The 19,679-nt window shown below is 57.4% G+C and overlaps 1 protein-coding gene across 1 annotated transcript in view; it reads left to right on the forward strand.

Annotated features, from left to right (window-relative positions):
* The first annotated feature begins 458 nt into the window (after positions 1 to 458).
* Positions 459 to 19,679, forward strand: part of KLF13 (KLF transcription factor 13) — a 37,568-nt gene continuing 18,347 nt past the window's right edge. The window contains exon 1 of the mRNA NM_001083533.2: positions 459 to 1,102. Coding sequence (NP_001077002.1) covers positions 502 to 1,102 — 601 coding nt within the window. The 5' untranslated portion in view covers positions 459 to 501. The remainder of the gene's footprint in view (positions 1,103 to 19,679) is intronic.

A 19,679-nucleotide genomic window follows, 5' to 3' on the forward strand; every position in this document is an offset into this window, starting at 1 on the left:
CGCGTGCGCGGCTCCCCGCCGCCGCCACCGCCGCCTGTAACCTGCGCCGCCAGGATGTGGCTGGGGGCTGACGTCGGGTCCAGATGTGGCCCCGGCCCCGCCCACCCCCGGGGCCGGGCCGCCCACACCGAGCCGCGGCGCGCACGGCTGCTGTCCCGCCTGCCACAATGCGCGGCGAGGCTGCGGCCGCGACTTGGCGCGGTTGTCCCTAACGTCGCCGCTCGGCATCCTTAGGATAGGCCGCCCCTGACGTTGCGCGGGGATCCCACTCGCCCGCGCCCCCCATGCGTTCACTCTTCGGAGCCCAGCCGGGCGGGCGCCTAGCAGACGCGGAGCCGCGCGGGTGACGGCAGAGGCGGCTGCGCGCCTAGCCCAGCCCGCGGAGAGGGCGCGCCTCGCCCCCGCCCCCCGCCCGCTCTCCGGAGGCCGTGGGTGCGGATGCGCCGCTGACGACTCGCAGCAACCAGCAGTGCCGCCCGTCCGCCGGCTGGATCCCGCAGCATGGCAGCCGCCGCCTATGTGGACCACTTCGCCGCCGAGTGCCTCGTGTCCATGTCGAACCGCGCGGTCGTGCACGGGCCGCGGGAGGGGCCGGAGCCCGGACCCGAGGGCGCGGCCACTGTCGCCGCCACGCTGCCCCGCGTCGAAGAACGCCGCGACGGCAAGGACAGTGCCTCGCTCTTCGTGGTGGCGCGGATCCTAGCGGACCTTAACCAGCAAGCGCCGGCGCCCGCCCCGGCGGAGCGCAGAGAAGGCGCCGCGGCCCGGAAGGCGAGGACCCCCTGCCGCCTGCCGCCCGCGCCGCCACCCGCCCCCGAGCCCGCCTCCCCCGGCGCCAGTGGCGCGGCGGCCGCGCCCCTCAGCCCGGCGTGGAGCGAGCCCGAGCCCGAGCCCGAGCCCGAACCCGAGGCGGGGCTGGAGCCCGAGCGAGAGCCGGGGCCCGCGGGGAGCGGCGAGCCCGGCTTCAGACAAAGGGGCCGGCGGGGCCGAAGTCGCACCGACCTCGAGTCCCCGCAGAGAAAGCACAAGTGCCACTACGCGGGCTGCGAGAAAGTTTACGGGAAATCCTCGCACCTCAAGGCGCACCTGAGAACTCACACAGGTCAGTGGGGCGGCCCGGGAGCCCCGAGCAAGCGACCCGGGGGCAGTACTAGTGGCCCGGCCACGCCCCCGGAGCCACCAGCTGGGTGCGAGGGCGATCAGGCCGGGAACAGTCGGGGCCTCGCCTCTTTCCCCGTGGCTCCGGGCTGCGGGCAACCCTGCGCGCCGCGCGAGGCGGGTCCGTGCGCTGGGAGCCGGCACCCGCCCGGCGACCGCGCCCCCGCCGGGCACGCCCCCTCCTCCGGCGCGCTCGGGCGGGGCCGCGGGGGCGAGTGTCGTCATCTGGCCCGGGGGCGGGTACCCCGCCCAGGCCCGGGGGCGCGCGGGCAGGTGCGGGCGAGCTGGATGGGGGTCACTGGTGGCACCCGGGGAGATTGGCGGCCCGGACGCCCGGGAGCCGCGGGGAGCGGGTGTCCTCTCCTGGCCCCTCCCCCGTCGGTCGGGCGCGCGCTCAGCAGGGGCGGGCCCGGCTCGGGCGCGCGGCGGGCGAAGTTCACGCGGGGACAGGGCTTTCTCCAGCCACTCGGCACATTCTTCGCTCTCCTCTTCCTGTAATTTTTCCAGCGCTCTAAGGTTTAATTTGTCGAAACCGGAGCCAGAGGCTGCCGACGCGGGGGGCGGTCCCGGGTCCTCGTCCGGGGCTCTTTGTGGGAGCCCCGCCCATCCGGCCGGCGGGGGCGCGCCAGACCCGAGGGGCTCCTTGGGGCCGCGGCGCTGTCTCCCGAAAGGAGCGCACTGCCTTCTGGCCGCGGATCTGTGCCGCCTTCCTCGCGGCCTCGCTCTCACCTGCGGGGGCCGGATGCGGGCGGGCAGCACCTGCACGGGGGCGGGTGGCGGGAGCCGACATTCTAGGAGCCCCGGACCGCCGCCCGCCCCCACCCTAGGGCAGCATTTTCCTCTCGCGGGCCCAGGACTTTGTCTTAGATTCCTCTGTAGTGGTTTTCTGTCTTTAAACACAAAAGTGGAAACAACCTTTCAATGGATGGCATGCTTTCTCTCCCAGTTTGGTTTAAAGAATTGTGTATTTCCTCTGAGCCCACGCGAACTCTTCTGGACACAAGTCTTCCACTTTGGGAACCGGTTCAAAACTATCATACGATTAACCTTGTTTCAAAAGTTGAGGCGTCTCATTTGTCAAACAGTTCACAAGCTGATTAAATGACTAATTTAAAAGCCGCAGTTTTCAAGGATCTAGAGCTGAAAAGCTTTTTCTCCCGATAAATTTGCAAATGAACCGCCCCACGGTCTGCAGGTGTTAAGAACCGCGTATCTCACGAACTGCACCCCCCACGCCGGCCCCGCATTTCTGGTCCCGCGCTATGACCGCTCAAACCGCTTGGCAGGTGGTGGGGTCGCGGGTGAAGGTGGGGCCATTTCTAGGCTGAGTCAGAATTCGGGCTGTGTGGACTCCGGGGTGGGGACGTTGTTGCAAGAGTGGGTGTGGTCGTGGGGGAGGGGCCACGCTGGATTCTGAGCCAGGTGGACCCCGTCCCCTAGTAGCGGGGCCGCGTTTGGTTTGTGGCTGGAATTGAGCACTCGGTTGAGAGCCAGGCCAGTACCGAGCAGGGGACTGTATTGGGAAAAGCTTTCTGAATCCTGTGTTACTGTGGCCTCCCAACCCGGTAAAGAGTCTGCCTGCAGTGCGGGAGACTCGGGTTCGATCCCTGGATCGGGAAGATCCCCTGGAGAAGGAAATGGCAACCCACTCCAGTATTCTTGTCTGGAAAATCCCATGGACGGAGGAGCCTGGTCAGCTACAGTCTATGGGGTCGCAAACAGTCGGATACGACTGAGCGACTTCTCTTTCTTTCCCAACCCGGCAGCACCCGGTAGCCAGATTCGCGAATTTCGGAGGGATCGGCCCCGGGGCGGGGCTCGCCCGGGCCTCCGGCTGGGGCTGCCTTCCGGATTACCTCAGGCCCCTGAGCCAGGCTGCCTGTGCCCTACGCGGCACGGGGCAAGATGGCTAGATGTTTAGGGCAGGGGCGCTGGGAACCCGCGCCTTCGCAGTGGGGCGGAAGCCAGCCTCTCCGGGGTGCCTGGAAGCCAGAACAGGATGAATCCATTCTTTGGCCTGCAGTGTGCTAGTCTGTTCATTCTTAGAGCAGGGAGCCGGCCCCGCCTTCCAGGTGTGCAGAAACTCGAATCTGCCTCCAGAGCAGATCTCCAAGTCAGGAGTGCACAGGGTCCCCTGGGGCCTTTAGAAATGTAGGTTCCTAGGTCCCAGATGCTGACTGCAATTTAAGGAATCCCTCCAGATGCATCTGCTTATGAACTAAGGACCTACCTGTGGCCCAGGGCACCTTCAGGAAGCCTGAGCCCAGGTGTGCAGAGCATAAGTAACTGGTGATCATAGAGGGCATAGGGGCAGCCCACAGAAGGGAGAGGCTAGGCAAGCTGGCTGCAGGGGCTGACTCAGAGGCGATTTGCGAAGACCCAGGAGGCAGACCCTGGTTTGTGGGCTCCCAGAGTGTTCTGGTGGGGAGGGTCTCTGCAGGCAGTGACTCAGGTTATGCTAGGCCTTTCAAACTGTTAGGGACGCCCTAACAATAGTGATTGTATGGTGGGGGGCGTGAATACCAATATGACTTTAGCCAAGGAGGCAGTTGGAAGCTTGCTTTGCCTAGGGACTGATTCCCATGCCTCCTTGACCACCTGGAAGGTCTGCAGGAAACGGGTGTGCATATGTGAAAATCCTTTGGGAGGTCCTAAGGTCAGCTTTGACTTCGATTTCCCACCACCACCCTGACCAGCTGCATGGAAAGAGCCGCAGTTAGCTGTGTGGCAGTGTGGTCCCCTGTTACATTCCCCACTGGTCATCCTCAGGACTGATGACCTGCTGTCACCTTTAGGTAACTGGTGTTAGAGCATGCGCATGCTAGAACAAAACACACGATCATCTTTGCAACTGAATCCCCTTACTGTTGATCATAACTTCCCAGCCCAGACCTGGGAAGTTTGCTTAACCTCACTCTGGGGACTCCCTAAACCAGGAGCAGATTTTCTTGGAGTCTGAAGGGCTTTGATTTGAAAATTCAAGGACTTGGAGAAGGGAAGCACTGGATCCCTCTGAGGACACCCCTAAGCCCCTCTACCTGGCAAAGTCCCACATGGAAGGGTTCCTGCCTGCTGGGCTTGGTGGAGCTCAGGCAGAGTGGGCCCAGGCTTTCTTGGCAGACACATCCTGGATCCATTCTTCCCTGTGGGTTCTCACAAACAATTGTTTTCAGATAACCTTTGTACCCTATTTCGCCCTCCAGCGCCAGCAGCCAGAACCTCTCCTTGCACCCTGGGCTGGGCCATCTCAGCAGGTCTGGGGGGCCTGGCTAGAAAGGTGGATCCAGCCCCGCCTCCTGCAGTCCCAGAGTTAGTTGCTCCTGCTCACCTGGCCTGTGTGGGATGGAAAGTAGAGAAGGTTGCATTGTCTCAGCCATTTCCTGTGATCACTTGGGGCAGGGTTTGTTTAAAATTTATCTTGACCCCCTGAACAAGGGATTTGATCCCCAGGGCTGTAACAGGGGCCAGGATTTATTCCTAACTCTCCCCTGACTTGAGCTCTGGCGTTAGAACGTGGTATTCCAAGCACACTGCCTGCCTAGACCCCTGGCAGGTGCTCCCCAGGCAGCTGTGTTGGGAAGGCAGCCTGTCAGCGTGGAGGGTGGCTGCCAGGATCTCCTTCACCCAGAGCAAGCCACGCTGGCAGAGGGCCAGCACTTTGTCTGGGCCACAGCCAGGCCAGTATCTCCCGCCCCTGCTCCCCCACAGTCCTAGCCTGCCAGTCGGCCTGGTTGTGAAACTCTTCAAACAATGCAGAAGTGTACAGGCAGAATTCATGAGCCCTCCCCTCCCCCAGCTAGCCACTGTTACTCTTGTTATAGATACATTTCTTTACAGACTCTTTTAATGCATTTTTGTGTATATACACATGCATGTTTATCCACGGAGTAGGTGATTTGAAAACACACATGTAGGATCCACAGAACACATCCAGTCAAGGCTTTTGTCCTGTGTGTTTGCTTAGGGAGGCAGCTTCATTCTTTTTCCTGGCTGCCTCATACTCCAGTGTGCAGCTATGTGGCGGTACTGTCAGTCACCCAGCCTCTTGCTGCAGGCACAGCTGTGCTGCTTTTCTCATCTGTTTGCTGTTGGAAACCATGTAGCAGGGGACTCTAGTGTGTGTCTTTGTGTCCACCTGGCATTTGTGGGGGATCAAGACTTAGCGGTATTAGTGACAGCATAGGTGGCGCATGTGTGGTGGAACTACTCTGTTGACTTAAAGGACAGGTTATGTTTTGAAAGGAAACAGACCAAAAGACCCCAGGGCTAAGGGTCCTGCTATATTGCTGGCTGCCCTTTCTTTTTTTCTAAAAAACAAAACTTCTTCCAGTTCTCCTTTTGTACATGTGAAAGCATCACATCGAGAACATTTTTTGAAGCAACCTCAACAAAGCTGTATTAGCCATGCCTCACGACCAGCCGTCCTGCTATCCTGACATGGCTTACCCGCTGGTGCTCAGCCCCCGCTGCAGTGAGGTATGCCCCGTGGGCCGCCCAGCACAGCCTGCACTGGTGGGGGAGTGTCATGTGAGCTATTTGCTCCCCACTTCCCTGCCTAAAAGCAGACTGGAACCCTCCCCACCCCCTCCCCCACACACATATCCGCTTCCATGTGATTGGCTGGTAGAACCAGGTTTTACTTAATCAGAGGCCCTGTCTGTGTGTGGCCTCTGGAACCAACAGGGTTAGGGGAGTCCCCCCCTTCAGAGCAGTTGCTGCTGCCAAGTCCACTCATTGAAGGGGGCTCGTGGGGACCCCTGGCTCTCAGGGCCTGTCTGCCCCAACATGACTTCGAATGCCGGTGGTTGTCTAACTCCTGGATGTAGTGCATCAGAAGGGCAAGGCTGAGATGCACTGCTGGTGGCTAAAAGCCTGGGAGAAAGGAAACCAAAGGCTTATTCACATGTAGTAGTAATGTGTTTAAATGCATAACTTGAGAAACCCCACAAACCCCACAGCACTAGAGCAGACAGACCCGGGGTGTCTGCAGAAGCCATGCCATCCCAAGGGTCTGTGCCCCGTGACACCTGATCTTCCCAACAGAGGTCTGGAGCTTTCAGGGCATAGTTAAGGTGTGTCTGGTTTGGGCTGAAAGAAGGCAGTGAAAAGAGTTTTCAAAATAAAAAACCTGTAGAATGACACACTCAGCTCTCAGGTTGTGTCCAGCATATCTACACTGCTCACCAGGGGCCAGGCCTTCCATTTGCAATAGGACCCTATGGAACAGGCATTGCCATCACTATTGCTTTTTAAAGGACAGCCAGGCTCAGACTGGTTAAGAAATATGCCGGAGGTTGCAGAGCAGGTGAGGGTGGAGCTGGGACCTATGCCAGGCAGCCCCGCTCCAGAGTATGTCTGCGTGTGTGACGGCTGCGCCCATGTGAACCTGGGGATGGCGGGTGAGCAGGGCCTCAGGGTGTCAGAAGCCCATGTGCCCCTTGCACACTGCTTCTCCCACAAGTCCTTATTACTTCTGAAACATTAAGTGATGGTACAGTGTACTTTCATATATTCTCCTGCTGCTGCTACTGCTAAGTCGCTTCAGTCGTGTCCGACTCTGTGCGACCCCACAGATAGAAGCCCACTAGGCTCCCCCGTCCCTGGGATTCTCCAGGCAAGAACACTTGAGTGGGTTGCCATTTACTTCTCCAATGCATGAAAGCGAAAAGTGAAAATGAAGTCGCTTAGTCCTGCCCGACTCTTGGCGACCCCATGGACTGCAGCCTACCAGGCTCCTCCGTCCATGGGATTTTCCAGGCAAGAGTACTGGAGTGTGGTGCCATTGCCTTCTCCATATATTCTCCTAGTCGGTAGTTAATATTCTCTCCCAGTTTAAAAAAAGTCTTTCTTCCCTCCTTCCCGCCTCCTCTCTCTAAATATTATATTTTCTACCTTCTTTGCCTCTCAAAATACTATTTACTATGTAACATACAGTCCATATTCAGTTTCCCTGATAACCAACCCCTCCCCAGGTGGCCCACACAAGAGCCAGGATGTGGTTAATCACACATTACATTTGGTTGTCCTCATTCTTCAGCATCCCTCAGTCTGAAAGCACACCACCTCTCCGCATCATTGGGTCTTTGGTTCATTGGCATTTTAGGACCCAGGCCAGTTGCCTTGCAGAAAAATCCCTCCATCTGCACTTGTTTCATCGTTTTTCTCATGATCAGATACCATGTAAACCATCTTTGGTAAAAACTATAGCACAGGTAGTGCTGGTGCCCCAGAGGGGGACATGCGGTGCTGTATTGCAAATGAAGGGGTGTTTGCCAAGCTGCCCCACTCTACAGGAATGTCCTGCTCTCAACAATAAGTACCACTCTGAGACCGTGGCTTGTCAGAGGGTCCCGCTGGTCGTGCGTGGAGCCAGGTGCCATGCTGGGGTGCCGTCTGCTCACCTGCACTCAGCCCCTGCTGCCCGGTCCACCTGCCTGGCTTCTGTGCATCCCCCAGCCTCCTTGCCTGGACCAGTGCTGGTTTTTCAGGTGTGTTGTTGGAAGTCTTTTTTAAAGTCAGAGGACAGCTCGAGAGTCCCCTAATGTTAGGTTGAATCAGATGTTTCTGGATGGTCTTTGTCACAGTTTAGGAGGTGGTCATGGGTGTGTTCTTCACGGTCAGCACACCCACACCCAGCTCTGTGCCCAAAGTGACCCGTCTCCCAGACCTGGGTGGGCGGGTCCTGCAGCCCATGGCACCCTTAATGTCCTAGTAGGTCTTGACATACTTTCCAGAAAAAACCCAAATCTGGATCTAAGTCCACACTCCTGAGCCTGCTTTCCGTTCCTTTTACAGCCCCAAGTTGGAAGTCAGTGTCCTGTCAAGATGGGAATAAACTTGTTAGTTAAGTCAGGAGCACCTGCTCCTGTGTGACTGGAAGCGGGTGGAGAGGACAGAGTCGCCTGGAGCTGAGCACTGGGCTCAGAGGACTCGGTCCCTGCCCTGGGCCAAGACAATGGAGGCTGTACCTCTTGAGTTTTTACTCTGAGGGCAGTGATCTAACATGAGGCACTTAGTGTAGGACAGGAGAACCCCTCACCCAACCCCAAGTTCTGCCATTTACAAGGTATTCTGTCCCTTGTAGCTGGCCTGAGTATCCCAGCCTGCAGCGTGTTTCCATGGAACCTGTTTCTATGGAACCCATGACTTCTGGTCCCGGTTGTCTGTTTTACACGTCGGGGCCCACACCCGCCCCCAGCCTTTTTCCAGCAAGGAGGCTCTGCAGGGGGTGAGTGGGCCCTGGAGGGGAGACAGCACTCCTTGGTCCTCTGGTGGCCTGGCTGTCCCGTGTCCTCCACCTGCTCCCTGTCCCCACTGAGTCAGGTGGGGCAGGGCATCCTCCCCATTCACCGTGGGCCTTGTGTGTGCAGTGGAGGGGGCGGCCTGGCCCAGTGCGGTGGATGGGGTGGGTGTCCTCCCTGTTCACCATGGGCCTTGTGTGTACAGTGAGGGCAGCCTGGCCCAGTGTGGCATCTGCATGACATCATTCTGAACCTGCAGCATGGATTGGGGAGCCACACTCCAGGTTTTTACTGTATGCAGAGGGAGTGGGGGTGGGAGTGATCTGTTGATTGTTCTCCTTTTCTCAAGTTCATCACGCAAAAACACTTGCTAACCAGGAACTTGGCCGCCCTCCGTGGCCATCGGCCAGTCTGTCCCAAGGTGACCTGTTTGGAAAAGTGCTGAGACTTGAGGCTTGGATTAAGTGTCCCTGTGCCGTAGCCTGTCCCGCACAGGTGGGTGGCCTATGGTCCCTGAGCACAGGCCTGCCTCCTGGAGCCAGAGAAAGCGCTTTGCAAGAAATAGTTTGGGGCCCAAATTGGCGGTCACTCACTGGGGGGTATGAGGCTTGGCCTGTGCTGGGTCCTGTCTCGGAAGGAGCTTCTGGCAAGGCCCATGTCCTGCAGACGCGGCCAGCTGGAAAGAAGCACAGGTGTGGGAGAGGGAGGGGGCTTAGGAGCTGGGGGGCTTCCTGGCTCCCACCTGGGGCCCCAGCAGGGTGACAGCTAGGCAGCCTGGCAGGGGGTCTGGGGCCCAGGACGGGGCTCCTTATACCCTTGGGTTAAGTTGGAGGTCATCCTCCTCCGATGGGAGCAGGACAGGAACTTCCTTCCCCTGTACATTCCTTTTCTGAGCTCATTTGTTTTTAACTCTTTTAGTATATTAACACTCACTTTAAAAATGGAGAAGGAAATGGCAGCCCACTCTAGTATTCTTGCCTGGGAAATACCATAGACAGATGAGCCTGGTGGGCTACAGTTCATGGGATCTCAGAGTCGGACACAACTGAGCAACTAACACACTTTCACTAAATAAAAAAGATAAAGTGTCTGGGGGCTAGAGGAAGAAGCTAAAGTTAATGGCAGATCAAGAGTGGAGGTTTTTGCAAGAAAGTGTTGGGAAACAGAGAGGAACCATAAAAGGTACACACAAACCTCAGCACTCAGCCGCCAGAAGGGGCCTACCAGGGCCTGGGAGGCCCAGGCATGTCCTTGGCGGACAGTGGTGTTTTGCCTGGGCCTTTGGCCAGCTGAGCTGTTCGTCTGAGATGGGGGGAGGGTCTGGGAGCTGGGGGGTTAGCATCTTAGAGTAACGAACCTTACAGGTTTTCACTAGGGGGAGAGATAGTAAGTGTGGATTCATTACACAGTTGCCACTGATACTAATCTAAGCTGTATGGTGAGTGATAGGCAGTCTGGCCACTTAGGGGCCCTGCCTGCTTCCCTAACTTCTGCCCTTTGTCCTCCTTCCCCCTTCGGGCCACTCTGGTTTGCCCACTGGTCGTGGGTGATCCTCTCCCACTGGGAGTGAGCACTGTGGGGCAGGCAAGCGGGGCTCAGGCAGATCTCCATCCATCACTGAGGTCTCGCCCAGTTCCCATTCTGGAAGGACTTCCCCATGTTTGTTCATCAGTTGTCATTTTTGTCCCCGAGGACAGGGAGTGCAGGGTCAGGAGGACCTCTCGAGACTCCCGCTCCTGCAGCCCTGGGTGCTCAGGGCCGTTACTCAGGTTTCCTTGTCTTTTCTAGAGAACCCCTTTGGGCCGCTTGCCTGCAAATCCTGTGGCCTTTGGAATTCCCTGACATCCCAGTGGTTATGGCTGTGCACTTCCACTGCAGGGGTTGCAGGTTCAATCCCAGATCAGGGAACTAAGATCCCACAAGCCTCACGGAGCAGCTAAAATATAAAAAATAATAACATTGCCTTGTTGTTTGGCCTAAGGCACCAGGGTATTCCCTGGGATAGTCTGAAGGACTTTGCAGGATGCCATCTTTTATGATCATGAAATATCATTCAGTGTTTTCTCTGAGCCCTCTTCCGGGTGGGGCCTGAGCATTCACTGCACAGGCGTGGTGCTGTTGTGTTGGTGATAGCTGTTGTGTTGGTGATCGAGGTGGTTGCCCTGAGTTACCATCAGGCCTCTGGGGTTTGCTGGAAATTCAGCCTCGTCTTCTTTGTTGTTGTTCAGTTGCTAAGCTGTGTTTTACTCTCTGCGACCCCTCATGGACTGCAGCATGCCAGGCTTCCCTGTCCTTCACCATCTCCCAGAGTTTGCTTAAACTCATGTTCATTGAATCGATGATTCCATCCAGCCATCTCATCCTCTCGTTCCCTTCTCCTTCTGCCTTCAGTCTTTCCCAGCATCAGGGTTGACTCTTCACATCAGGTGGCCGAAGTATTGGAACTTCAGCTTTTCAGCATCAGTCCTTCCAATGAATATTCAGGGTTGATTTCTTTGATAGGCTCTCCTTCCTGAACACTGGACTGGGTGTTACCTGCTCACATCCTGCTTTGGACAGGTGGCATCAGCCTTCAGTTCACTCACTTGAGCCTTTGAGAAACGTCAGTATTGATCTCCCTTCCCTTAATTGTCTCCCTAACTTGTGACCCAGTTGTTTTAACTTCTTCCATGTTCAGCTCCTCTCATCATGTGTTCAGTTCTGCACGGGGCCTTGGGAGATAGACACTGACATGCACGTGTGCATGTGCTGTGCATGCTTATGTGTGTGAATGTGGTCAGCCTCCCGCCAAAGCTCAGGGCAGTTGTTTCTTTGGAAGGAGGCCTGTCAGGAGGCCTCTGGCCAGGTGGCTCTGGCTGCAACAGGTGTGTCGTCACACCCAGCGTCACCCTGAAGGAGCCTGGGGAGGGCACAGTGTGTCCAGAGTGGCTGCAGGGCCAGCAGGGATCCTGGAGCCATGCTGGAGGGTGTGACTCCCTGGGTGCCAGTAGGTCACGTGTTCTGGGCTGTTCTGCCCTGATCTAGGCTGACAGCCTGGTATGGGGGTCTGGTTGTGGCTGACCTGAGCTAAGCAGCAAGTCCAGCCTGGTCCTCATGTTTCCTCCTCCTTTCTCTCCTCCCTTTCCTTCACCTCCTCCTTCCCTTCCTCTCCCCCAACCTGGGATCTATGCACACTGCCAAGCTGTCCTCAAGGGTTCCAGTCCTGGGCAGAGGCAGGTGGGTGCAGGAGGAGCAGGCCCAGGATGCTGGAGAAGCCCTTTCTTTGTGCTGTGGCCTGGCTCAGCCTGGGAGAGTGGTAGAGGGCTGGGGTGGGGCTGTAGCTTCCTCCTCAGTCTTCTGGGCCCCTGGGGACACCCAGGCGGCCTTTCCTGTGAGGTGTTGAAGGTGGCAGTCTAGCTGTTCCCAGTCAATGGTCAGCATCCTCCTACACAGCGCAGGGAGAGGTAAACACTGGGTTGCCTTGGCAACCGGCTGAGCCAGGGCTCAGAGTGCTTGTGGTGAGAGAAGCTCTCATTGTCTCAAGTTTCTGGGATGAGCTTCTATTTTGATTTTTTTTTCCCTTTAATTAGCTGGAGTGACTAAGATACCAAGATGCCTGACCTGGTTCCTAGAATTTCTTAATAAACATTTATATTCCTTTTATAGGAGGCATGTTTCCTCCCATGATTCATAAGCTTTTTGTTTTAAACTGTGGAGAGGCCCTGGCATGGCCGGGGAAGGGGCAGGGGTTGTGATGGCAGGGTCCTGGCCCGCGAGTGCTTACTTCAGCACCACCCAAGGACTGTGTTGACTTTGAGGTTGATGAAGCTCCCTGGAGAGATTTGGGGAGATACCTCTCTCATCTTAGGGTGTTCAGAGCCCCATAACATGCATCCAGAAGTCTGTCTAAGCCCAAACAGTACCTTTCCCCCCACCCCCCAGACTCTTCCTGGGAGGCCAAGATAGGAGCTCGTGTACACCTTGATACAAGGTGTACTTTGGTGTTTGCTCTTAAACCTTGCTGCTCTCAGAGGTGGCTGGGCTGGGTATCCCTGGGCTCGAGAGGCTCTAGCCAGGAGGGGGCACCTCGCTGGGTGACACTCAGTGACAGGCTTTCCTACAGGCCTCTCCCTTTACCTGGCACTGCCCTGCTCCATCCGCCCCCACTGAGAAGGTGCCAGGTGAGTCTGCAAGGAAGCTGACCTTGTTGGTTTTATCACGCATAGAGCAGACCCACGTGGCCGTCTACAGAGTCGGGCCAGGCCTGTGTCCAGGGCCAGTCTTTATAGTGGGTATGCAGGCCTCTTGGCTCCCTTCCCTCAGCACAAGACAGGGCTGCCTCATGGGCCCCCCACCCCTGGCTTTCCTGCATGAGAAGCAGCTCCCTGAGGAGGCGGCTGTTGGGGTTGCAGGGACAGTGTGTTGGGGGTCCTGCCATCTGTAAGTCCTGACCATCTGGGCTGTGGACTTGGAGCCATGTTGTTGCTGTATCTCTGGTCCCGGCCCCACAGAAGCTTGCACATGCGCTGTGTCTTAGTAACCTCGGTCAAGAGCCTCTCAATGCTTTGTTTTCATCAGAGGAAGGGCTTTTTGTCTGATTGTGTGCTGTCATTTTATTTTTTTTTTTTTGTTTTTTTTTTTTTTTTGTGTGTAATAAAGTTTTATTAAAGTATAAAGGAGATAGAGAAAGCTTTTGACATAGACATCAGAATGGGGTAGAAAGAGTACCCCTGTGTGCTGTCATTTTAACAGACGCAAAGTGCGGTACGGTGTTGGCCCGGGAGAGACAACAGATGGAGCCTGCTTCACATTCTCAACTGGGCAGCAGGTTGGGCCGTGCTGACCACTGACCCCTGAGAGCGTGCACAAGGCACATGGTGTGTGTGTGGGGGGGGTGTGTGTCTGTGAGTGTGTGTGTCTGCAAGTATGTGTACGAGTGCGTGTGTCTACGAGTGTCTACTAGTGTGTGTGTGTGTCTACAAGTGTGTATGTGTCCATGAGTGCATGTGTCTATAAGTGTGTGTGTGTGTGTCTACCCCATGAGAGCAAGATTCCCCCCGCTGCTGCATTGCTCTTGGGCACCTGAATTAACAGACATTTTTGCTGACTTCTCTTTTGGGGAGAAACAGATGACTTAGAATGACTTTTTGAAGTAGGTTCCAGCTCGTGCATCAGGACCTCACAGAACCACCCCGGAGCTCATCGTGTGGATGAGCTGTGTCCCAACCTCAGCTCTGGTCTGTCAAGGGCCCCTCCATCCATTCTGGGCCACAGAAAGGCAGTGGAGATCCTGTTGCTATGGAGATGTGCTGCCCAGAGTCTGTGCTCAGGCTGGGGAGTGGCACCCTCGCAGGTGAGCCTCACTGGTTACTGGTTACCAGGCACTCAATCCTGACCACAAACTGTAAAACAGGAGCTGCCGAACTGGAGCCTTGAGGTAGAAGCCCAGGTCCCTGTCCCCAGAGCAGCTCTGAACGTGCCTGGGCCAGGGGTAGGAGCAAGGGTGGCATCCTCCACCTCCCCTCCGCTGGGTATCCCTGGTCTTGACCATCTCATGGTGATGAGCAGCAGTGCCAGTCCTGCCAGGGCACTCCACCTGGATGGATGGGCCCTCTGGGTGGGGCTTCCAGAAGCCAGCCATGTTGGGAGAGAGGCTCACCTCTGGGGGGGCCCCTTTGTAAACCGCAGCCTCTTCAGTTGGAAGGACAGAGGTCTCTTTGGCAGTGGCCGTGGCCCCTTCAGGTGAAGGGCTCTGTCCCCATGGCCAGGGGAGCCCCCTCAGGACCATGGGCTTCCTGAGCCCTGGGTCTGAGCAGCACCCAGGGTGTTTTCCAGGGTGACTGTTCTCATGGACTCCAGGCCATCCGGGGATTTTCTCCACTTTCTTCTCTCTCTTTTGGGGCTGCAGTTCTCTGTTTGCAGATTCGAGAGTTGTGTCCTAGAGGGAAGTGTGGGAGCCTTGTTGAGGCCAGCTCGTCAGCTGCGGAACAACAGTTCTGTCCTTCTCCTCGAGGCTCTCACCCTCGCATCAGTGCATTTGGCATCAAGGTGCTTCCTGTGCAGTCTGAGGGGCCACGTGGAAGGAGCACCTCTGTGCTGAGTGACACCTGGGCACCTGTGTGGCCATCCTTCCTCTCTCTGGCATCTGGTTGTTTCAGAGGACATTTGTGGGATTCCAGGTGGGGCAGGGGCAGTTCCACGGGGTTGCTGGACAGAGGACGACGCTGAGTGACCAGGCTGTCAATGTGTGAGGTCCCCGAGCCAAATGCCTCCAGCAGCCCTGTACCTGCGCGGCTCCGCCCCTGCCTCCGCCCTCGGGATGCTCACCTGCTTGGAGATGGTGAGGAGGCCAAGTGGGGTCCAGCCTTCTGCGGGGCCCACAGCGGGAAGCTCCTTGTGTCACCAGCACCCTGGGCCACAGTGATGCCAACCAGGTTTCTTGTGTTAGGGTACGATTTCTCAGCACAGGAAATGACTGGGAACTGTTTACTGCTCACACAGTCCAGAACTTCTGGAGCTGGCCAGCCGGGTCCTGGGACACACTCTGGTTTGCAGGCTCAGATGGTGGCCCTGTGAACCCCATGGAGGATGGAGTCTTGCAAACCCTGGGTTAGGTGGCCAGAGGGTACCTTGGCTCCCAGGCCGGGCCTGCTGTCTCCTGGTCCCAGTTCCTGAATCACTTGGGGAGGGGGGAGGTGTCTGCTTCTCCATCTCCCTGGAGTCTGGAGTCATCCATCCCTTGGATGACATAGTGGCCCCCACCCACTATGCTTGGAGCCTATCACTTCTGTCCGGAGGCTGGCCTCACTCCCTCCCTCCTCTGCATATAGGACCAGTCTGTGCTGACCTCTGGTTCCCCCTCTCACACCTGCGGCAGGGCTGGGGGGTCAGCAGAATGGTCTCCTGAGTGTCTTCATCACCGCCCTCACCCCTGTTATCAGGCCAGGGTCAAAACGTGTCCCTGAGTCCAGCCAAGGGTGCCGGGGTGCTGGGAACTGGCAACAGCCAGGTGCTTGGCTGTTGGGGTGGCCTACCCCTGCCCCACCGACGTAGGCCTAGCTTGTGGGGAGTCACCCCGCACTCGGGGGCCTAGGCTGGGGGGCCTGTTTCCAGAGGTCGGCAGGGAGAACTCAGGGAGGCCTGGGCTGTCCTTCCACCCCTCCCTGGGGCCAAACCTGGTCATCACAGGATCTGTCCTAAGAATGTGGAGAATGAATTCTGGTTCAGAGGTTTATGGATTTTTCTTCCCTAAAAGCAGTAGAACCTTTCTGTCAACAATATCTCAGTGGATTCCAGGACAGAAAAGAGCCTGAAGGACGGCTGGCAGGGCAGGGGTCGGGGTGGTGAGGGCGCTGCGGCCAGGAGCACTCTGTGCCCCTGGAGGACAGTGCCAGCCTCCCCAAGGCTGGGCAGGCTCCTGCCCCCACACGGTGGGCACCAGATGACAGGCTCCAATGCCCGAGGCCATGAGTGGGGTGCACCGATCCTTAGGGCCATCCTGGGGACTGGGGCCTGTGGTCTTGGGAAGATGCTTCTGGGCTGGGGATCTGCGTCCTCCCAGGCCTTCACAGACTTGGCTAGGGTGATGGGTCTGGAGGAGGCAGCGCTGAGAACCCAACCACACCGAGGGGCAGGGTGGGCCGGCCAGGAGTCATGTGAGGTCCCACGTCCTCGGGCAGTGGGGTCCCAGCCACACTGTAGCCAAGGTCAAGGCAACAGGGCTGAAGCTAGGGGCTGGCCTGGCCAGTGGCACACACGGACCCGAGTATAAAGCCACATGTGTGGGGTGTGCCCGACAAGACGGTGCCAGGGCAGGGGTTTTTTGCTGTCCTGAGTGCTACGAAGGCCCTGGCTCCCACTGGTGAGGGAAGCCTGCACCCCCCCAACTTCCTCCCTCCCCAACTGTGGGGCCCTGTGCAGGTATGTGGTGGGAGGTGTGTGGTGACGGGACCCTTGGGGGTGAAAGGAGGCACTGGGGATGGGGAGGAGCGGATGGAGTCTGGAAAGTGGGGAAGCTGAGCTGGGTTGATGTCCCTGCTGGGCAGCACCTGCCTGGCTGGGGGTGTCACCGCCACGAGGCCACACTGAGACCCCGGGCAGGGATGGGTTGGTGCCTCCCGTCATGGACACCACTGACCTGGGGCATTGTGACAGGCACCGTGCTCAGTAGGTATGATAACTTGGAGGCTGAGAAACCGGCCAGGGAGGCATGGAGCTGGGGTTTGGTGTCCCCCTTCCCCAGCATCCCAGGCACCCCCTGGAGCTCCACTGGTGGCTCCAAGGCTCCTGAGGAGAAGGCTCCTGTGGCCCACCCTGAACCACCTGGGAGGCCAAGGTTACAGGCACTGGCCCCTGTTTCTAGACCTTGATGGGCTGACTGCGGTTTGGGAAGTGCACTTCCTGGCGCTTGTGGGTGGGAAGAGGGGAAAGGCGGGTCTTTCCAAAGCCGTGAACCAGTCTCCAGTAAGGCGGGGGCAGGGGGATTGAGTTTGGACTGTGGGGTTGTGGGAGCAGAGAGGCACTGCCCCGTCTCTGGGGGGTAGTCCAGAGGCAAGTCTGGGCCGGAGGGGCGTTGCCTTGGGGATGAGAGCCAGGCTTAGGGTGTGGGCATCCAGGAGCCAAGAAGGGGTGGTGGGAAGGTGGAGTCTTGTGGGGGTCTTCAGCAGAGTGGATGGAGGCCCTGAGGGAAGGGCTGGGTGACTCTGGAGGCCAGGGAAGAAGAAAGGAAAAGTGGGTGTCACCGATGTCCTTCATGTACCCCAGGGCAGGGCCCCAGGGCTGCATGTATACCCCTCCCCTCCAAGGGTATCTTTGAAAGAATGCACAGGAGGAGGGAAGGCTCTGGCAGCTTCTTTCTGCTCTTTCTGGGTGCCCCTTGTCTATTTCTGAAGACAGGACCCAAACCCTAGGTTTTCTGCTGATGGAGGAAAGTGGAAAATGCACAGGACGTGGTGGGATGTCAGGCTACCCATGGAAGGGTCCAGTCTAGAAAAGAGACAAGGACACGGTGGACATACACGGGAGCAGCCGGCAGCTCCTTCTATCACCTCTGACTTGGCTTTGTGCTCAAGTGACAGCAGAGCCCAAGGTCTGCCTGTGTCAGCCCAGCCTGGTGCTCTCTGAGAAGAGGAGGGCCATATGTGGCATGCATGTGCAGACACACGTTTTTATTAAAAATGATATATTAACTGCGAACAATTTTGGAAAATTTGGAAAAACTCAAAAGAGATTATGTGATACCCAATTTTACCTCTTCAGAGCAGTTGTCTGGCTCTGTCCTCACCTTTAGGTCTCTTCTGAGACCTAAAACTGGGGATGGTAGACAGCCAAGTGGAGAACTCCATAGCATCTCCCGGAAAGCTGTGTCTTTTCAGATGACCCAGATCCACCATCCGTGGACCCAAGGGCAGCTTCTGAGTCGGGTCCCATCGACAGTTGGAGAATGTGTGCTCCACCCATTTATGACTTGCTGGTAGTGCTCTGGGACCGGCTCAGATGTGTTCCTGTTTCTTGTAAGAAGTAGCTTTACTGGAAACTATGATTTTAGCACATTGCACTTGTTTTTATTTCTGATTATAAAAGCCAAGTATGTTCATGAAAGAGGATTTGGGAAATGGAAAAGCATTAAAAGAAAAAGAGGAAAAGCAGTAACTTTAATCCCACCTCCCACGAGACACTGTGTTAACACGTCTGCCTGTATCTATTTTAACATGAAATGTGGGATCATCCCACACAGTCATTTTACGTTTGGCCCTTTCCCACTGTGACATTCTGTGGTGGTCACGTCTCCAAAGTGCCAGCAGGCCCCTGGACCTGGCTTCTCATGGTTGCCCTGCACATCCTCGTCTGTTCATCCCTGGTGTTCTTACTAGGCCCTGGGTCAGGGGCTGTGATACCTCCAGTGACTTGCTTTCCTGGAAAGCCTGTGACTGACTGTCACTCATGGTGGGCTCATCCTTGTTATCATCCTGGGAGCAAGCACAGGAATGCGCACTTAGGGGCAGATTGCCTTCTAGAAAGGAAGAATGAGTGACACTCAGTGATGCATGAGAGCACCCAGCCCAGCACCCTGGCAGGAAGAAGGGTGCTGTTAGACGTCCAAGGGCTTTGCGGTGAGCTGAGCTGGCTGGTAGGGAAGGCCCCAGACTTGCTCTTTACCCCTTACCCCGGGCCTCTCAGACTGCTCTGCTATACCTCTGGGCCCTCAGGGCTAGAGGGCGTGAGACCTTGGATGCTGAGATCTCCTGGCTCTGGGAAGCGGCCATGGAAGCTGTGTTCATCATTGGCTCAGGCCTCACCCACAGCTCTCCATCTCTTCTCAACACTGGTCTCCACAGCAGACCCTCCACCTGGACTCCAGTTCCACTCTTCAAATTACCCGGGCTCCATGCTCTGTACACATGGACCTGGTGGCCCAGGTGGCGACCAGCCGACCCCTGGTCAGAGTTTCTGGAGATGTAAATGGCACTGAGGTCAGTGCTGGGTCTAGGCCAGCTTGGCTAGGTGTGGGCCAGCGCTCGCCCTGTGGTGGCTTCGAGGACTGAAATGTGCACACGTGTGGTGGTGGAGTCACTTGTGGTGCCTCAAGCTCATGGCCCTGGGCTGGCCCCGGGGAAGGGCCTCCGGCAGCCGCTCTGACTTGGGAATGGGCGCCCCATCCTTGGGGCCACAGCCACCCCATGGCCTGTGTGTTCCAGGCCAAGCCGAGCACCCTTAGGAGCAAAAAGGGGCTTTGCTTCCACCTTCCCGGGAGCACTGGGTGTGACCTCTAGGGGAGCAGAGCTCCCTGACCGCCAAGCGGCAACAAGACCGGGCCCCCTCCCTTGTCTGTCTGCAGTCACTGTGCAGCCAGCCCCTCTCAGGGCAGTCAGGAGTCACAGCACCCACCTCCCAGCCATGCCTGTGTGCTCAGGGCCTCTGCCCACCCAACCGTGTGACCCAGCATGTCACAGACCCTTGGGCCTGGTTTCCTGGTGTGTCACCGGCACTCCCTATGGAACCAGGGCAGGGGCTCGTAGGCCTGGTTTCAGGGCACAGTCACGGGAGTTTATACCAGCCCTCCCTGGAGCAGAAGTCAGCCAGGCTAGTGCCAGGGAGGCCATCCCTGCGGCTGTGGGAGAGAAGGCCAGCTTGCAGGGCAGAAGCAGCAGGAAGTCCCCGTGGGCGGGAGGAGGGGAGCCCCAGGAGGGGCCAGGATGGGACCTGCCATCTAGCCGCCCACCCCCGGGTGCCCCCTGTCTGGCTGGTCCCAGCAGGGCTTGGGTGGCGTCCAGATTTATTTTCATTTTCAATTCCCTTTAT

Source organism: Bos taurus, chromosome 21, assembly GCF_002263795.3.
Source record: "Bos taurus isolate L1 Dominette 01449 registration number 42190680 breed Hereford chromosome 21, ARS-UCD2.0, whole genome shotgun sequence".
NCBI classification, from domain to species: Eukaryota; Metazoa; Chordata; class Mammalia; order Artiodactyla; family Bovidae; genus Bos; species Bos taurus.